This window comes from Cervus canadensis, chromosome 4, assembly GCF_019320065.1.
Source record: "Cervus canadensis isolate Bull #8, Minnesota chromosome 4, ASM1932006v1, whole genome shotgun sequence".
Lineage (NCBI taxonomy): Eukaryota > Metazoa > Chordata > Mammalia > Artiodactyla > Cervidae > Cervus > Cervus canadensis.
Genome location: NC_057389.1, coordinates 90,467,762 through 90,472,106, shown reverse-complemented (window position 1 = coordinate 90,472,106; position 4,345 = coordinate 90,467,762). Strand labels below are relative to the sequence as shown.

Sequence of the window (4,345 nt, the reverse complement as noted above, 5' to 3'; positions counted from 1 at the left end):
GTGAAATCATCGGCCCCTGGAGGCTTCCCAGGTGACTCTAGTGGTAAAGAATCTGCTTGCCAATGCAGGTGACACAGGAGATGCAGGTTCGATCCCTGGGTCAGGAAGATTCCCTGAAGAAGGAAATGGCAACCCATTCCAGTGTTTTTGCCTGGGAAATCCCATGACAGAGGAACCTGGTGGGCCACAGTTCATGGAGTAGGAAAGAGTCGGACACACGTGCTTGCACGTGGGCCCCTGAGGTCACGGTCACTCACATGAATTACATTAGAGTCTCTGAGATAAAGCTTAGATCAGAGGCAGGAGCCAAGATTCATTTTCTCATTTATTGATGCTCCCTAGGGCTGCCAAGAAGGTTCACAAAATCCCCTATCTTTGAGGCAGCTCACCTGGAGTAAAAATGCAAATAACTCAAACAGCTCCATCCCTGAGTCGCCGGGCCTTGGTTAGGGAGGGCGATGGGGGTCAGATCACGGGTCCAAGGAGCTCAGATTTTTGGAGCGGGAGCAGACTTGGTGAGGTCCACGGGTGAGGGGTTGCAGCGAGATTGGAGCGCAAGTCTCCCCGTGCAGTTACTGGCTTGGGCTGTGGGTGGCGCCATGGTTATTGCTAGAGTTGGGTGGGGAGGGGAATTCACGGTGGTGGGCGGAGCCAGGAAGGTGAGCGGCTCAAGCGATTGGACAAGTGCCAGTGGGCGCGGCTCTGGGCCAGGGGCAAGGTCAGCAGCTGAGCCTCTTCTCACAGATCCAGTTGTCGTTCTCGTTGTCACACGGCGCGTCGTTCCACAACCCCGTGCGGAGCATCATGATACAATCCTCGCGCCCCATAGAGTCGTTGGGCTCCCCCCGATTCCAGTGGCTGCAGTGGTTTGACCGGGGGGAGGCGGTGTTGCTGAAAAGCTAGGCTTTTCCGAGTTCTAACCTGTTTATTACTTGGGTCTAACCCACACATGCTGAGAATTAACACCTTGGTATATAACTTTCTCAGCCCAGAATTTAACCCTAGTCGGTTCCTGGGGTCTGGCCCGCCCAGCCCTAAGGAGACCCTATGATCTGGCCGAAGCACTTCCCCTAGAATCCGAACGGTCAGCCTCCCCAGGTCCCTTCTCTCACCTGAAGCTGAGCGCGACTCCGTCCACCCACTGGTAGCCCTGGATCCTGCGCACCTTGCGCACGGCCCTGAGGCCCAGCCAATAACCGCGGCCACGCGTATTCCGACTCAGGAAACCCTGGGCGGTGCGGAAGACTGAGCCGGCGGAGTCCCTCCTGCCCCGCCCCCTAACCCCAGGCCACGCCCCTCGGGTAAACTCCGCCCTCTCCCGGCTCGCAGGCAGCCCGGGCTTCGCACCTGCTCTTCCAGGCCTCCGACGATCACCAGGTGCGCGCCGGAGCGCTCGCAATGCTGCTGTGCCTCCACCCACGTGGCCCGCAGCGTGGAGAAGAAGTAACAGGAGCCCTGGAATGGCAGCCACGACTCGGGGCACTCCTTGCAGGAGCCTGCAGGGTGGCGAGGGTCAAAGAGATGGTTTGCTCCCAAGTGGAGCCGACGAGTGGATTGGAGAGGGGGATGCTGGACAACATCCCCTCGCCCCCCGCCACCCCGGGCCCAGGGTTGGAACCACCGAGACCAGGCCAAGGTCAAAGGGCGGGGCCAGGCGGATCAGGGAACCCCGGGCAGGGTCCACTGAGCCTCTCCCCTCGCCGCCCTCCCCGCGTGCTCACTGTTTCCGAGCCGGGCTTGCTCCAGTGCCCGGAAGAGCTCAGTGCGAATGTTCTCACGGTCCCTACCGGCTTCAGCCAGGCTCTGGGTCACTGAGAGGGAGAAAAGTATAGCTAGAGTCAGGGTCGAGGGTAAGATCATGATTAGTTAAGGTCAGCATCCACGTCCGTGGTCAGTGCCAAGGTCACGAATGACATCACTGTCAAGGACTGTTAGAGCTGGGTAGGGTGCCCGTTGTGATTGGGGTTAGGACTTGCAGTTAGAGTTCACAGGTCAGGGTCAGGATGGGGGACACGATTTGGGTCAATGGTCACGATCACAGGATAGGTGTGTGTGGGGGGGGGGGTCACAGAAGGGTCCAGAGTGAATCAAGTTTCGGGTAACAGCCGGGGTGAGGGGTCAGGGGTGGTCCCGCACTCACCGCGCTCGCTCAGTTCTTTTAGGGCACTCTCCTGCTGCAACAACTTCGACCTTGCCTCTCCAAGCTCCTTGCTGACTGTCTGCAGCTGGGCCTGCGTCCCCAGGCCTGGGGAGGGGGTGAGGTGACGGGAGCGTGACACCTGAGGTCAGCCCGCCCAGCCCCTACGCGCCGCGAGCCCCGCTCCCACTCGCCTCCTCCAATCCCGGCCACAAGTCCCACCCCCTCGCCCCCAGCCCACCACCACCGTCTTACTCACAGCAGCTATTGCACGCTCGGACCTCCTCCTTCAAGATACCCAGCACCGCCGTCTGTTTGGAGACTGGAAGGATTCCACGCCCGCCCGCACACACACCAAGTCACCCTCGGGGACCCCCAGGACCCCACCCAACTCCAGGGCCAGCCCCGCGGACCGTGGGATCCCCGCCCTCCCGCCCACTACTCCGACACCGGGGTCCGAGACCCTTCTGCCCCCGAAGTCTGGCAAGAGCCTCTGTTCTCTCCGTACCGTTTGTGCTCAGCAGGCCTTGGTGGTCAAGCAGCGCCCCGCGTTCGGTGGACGCTGCGGAGAGAGGAGGACTCGAAAACTCTCCCCTCGGCCCCTGGGAGTGCGGGGACCCGGGTCATGGGGTGCACAGAAGGGGGCGGACAGATGTGCAGCGCACGTGAAGCGCACACACACCGACATAGGACCGGCACATGCACAGGTTCGCGCAGGCTCGCACACGTGGGTGTTCGCACTCAGACCCAGGCAGAGGTCCCGGATCTGGTTGGTGTGCCCCGGGGCGCAGAAAACGTCTATGTTCCCCAGGGGGTGGCGGTGCACACGCCATCTCCCATCATCCAGTCACTCACCCTTGGAAAACAGGACGCTGAGAATGAGGGTCCACAGGACTGTGATGACCATGAAAGCCAAGACCAGGAAGAGGGGTCTCTGTCCCCAGCGTCCCCAGTGCCCTGGGATAACACAAACGGACTCCTGAGCTCCTCCCTGGATCCTTGGGCTCCGAGGACAGCCCCAGTCACTTGGGTTTTTCCCAGGTAACTGAGATTCAGAGAGGGGCAGTAACTTGCCTGTGGTCACACAGTCCCTAAGCGGCAGAGTTGGAATTTGAAACCAGGTCCGGCTGACTCTAGGATCTGTGGTGTCTTTCCTGCACCCACTACATAAGCTCTCTCTTGGCTGATCCTCTCCCTTCCCCCGTGCGTGTGGGCGTGTGTGCCAAATCGCTTCACTGTTGTCTGACTCTGCAACCCTATGGATGGTAGCCCGCCAGGCTCCTCTGTCCATGGGATTCTCCAGACAAGAATACTGGAGTGAGTTGCCATGCCCTCCTCCAGGGGATCTTCCCAACCTAGGGATGGAATGAACCCACATCTCTTACGTCTCCTGCATTGGCAAGGGGGTTCTTTACCACTACCGCCACCTGGAAAGCCCCTCCCTTCCCCATCAAACCCCAAACCACTGGCCAGAGAGGGACCCAAGGGGACCTCTGAGGCAGCCCGGTTGCTCATACCTCCAGGGATCTCTTCCTGCCTGCCGTCCCACTTTCTGTACCCTGCAGTGTCCATGGTGAGCAGGCGCCTAGCTCTGGGAGTAGATACAAATGTAGTCCCATCCCTCCCCCATCCTACCCACCCTCTTCCTTCCTTCCCATCTTCCTGATCTCAATTCCTGGTACCGAGAACCACGGACCAATCACAGAGATGGACCCTTTCTGGGCCGGGCTGGGCTGGGCTGGAGTAAGGGAGGGGTGGGAGGGGAAGTTGGGAGTTGGGGGGGTGGAGGGGGAGAAGAAGTGTGGGGGAAGGGGTGGGGAGTGAAGTGTGTGCATGCGTGTGTGTTTATGTATGTGCAGATCCGGCCTCCCGGGCCTGGTTGCAGCAGCAGCATCTCCAGGCTGCTCATCCCGGGTGGACCATCACAAGTACTCGCTCCAGCGACACTTCCCAGAGTCTGCTGGGGCTTCGCTTTCCAGCCCAGTCTGCACCTCTTATAGGTCTGACAGCAATCTTCCTTCAGAGAGAGACAGGGTGAACCCAGTCAAGTTCAAGGCCGCTCCCTTCTGGTCCCTGAGAAAGCCCCTTCAGGTTCCCCGCCCCACTCTACCCACACCCCCCACCCCACCCTGTGCCAGCTCCTCATCCCTTTTCAGCTCTGCTGCAGGTGCCAGCTAGAAGTTGCAACTGACGTGAGCTTCATTCAGT

General features: G+C 60.1%; 1 protein-coding gene across 1 annotated transcript; it reads right to left on the bottom strand.

Annotated features, from left to right (window-relative positions):
• Nucleotides 1-307: 307 nt before the first annotated feature.
• CLEC4G (C-type lectin domain family 4 member G) lies at nucleotides 308-3,768 on the bottom strand. Its single transcript, XM_043466467.1, has 9 exons — nucleotides 3,655-3,768; nucleotides 2,993-3,094; nucleotides 2,646-2,699; nucleotides 2,397-2,459; nucleotides 2,141-2,245; nucleotides 1,722-1,811; nucleotides 1,348-1,496; nucleotides 1,113-1,228; nucleotides 308-858 (listed from the first exon to the last, which is right to left on the bottom strand). Exons 1-9 carry the CDS (start codon nucleotides 3,707-3,709, stop codon nucleotides 720-722), a joined length of 873 nt encoding a protein of 290 aa, XP_043322402.1. The 5' UTR covers nucleotides 3,710-3,768; the 3' UTR covers nucleotides 308-719.
• Between the last annotated feature and the right edge of the window lie 577 nt (nucleotides 3,769-4,345).

Excerpts from the sequence above, each read along its gene's own strand:
- CLEC4G (XM_043466467.1), bottom strand. The coding sequence starts at position 3,709 with ATGGACACTGCAGGGTACAGAAAGTGGGACGGCAGGCAGGAAGAGATC. Across the intron at positions 3,095-3,654 it reads GCAGGAAGAGATCCCTGGAG|GGCACTGGGGACGCTGGGGA; the intron begins GTATGAGCAACC and ends GTGTTATCCCAG. Across the intron at positions 2,246-2,396 it reads CCGAGCGTGCAATAGCTGCT|GCCTGGGGACGCAGGCCCAG; the intron begins GTGAGTAAGACG and ends CCCCCTCCCCAG.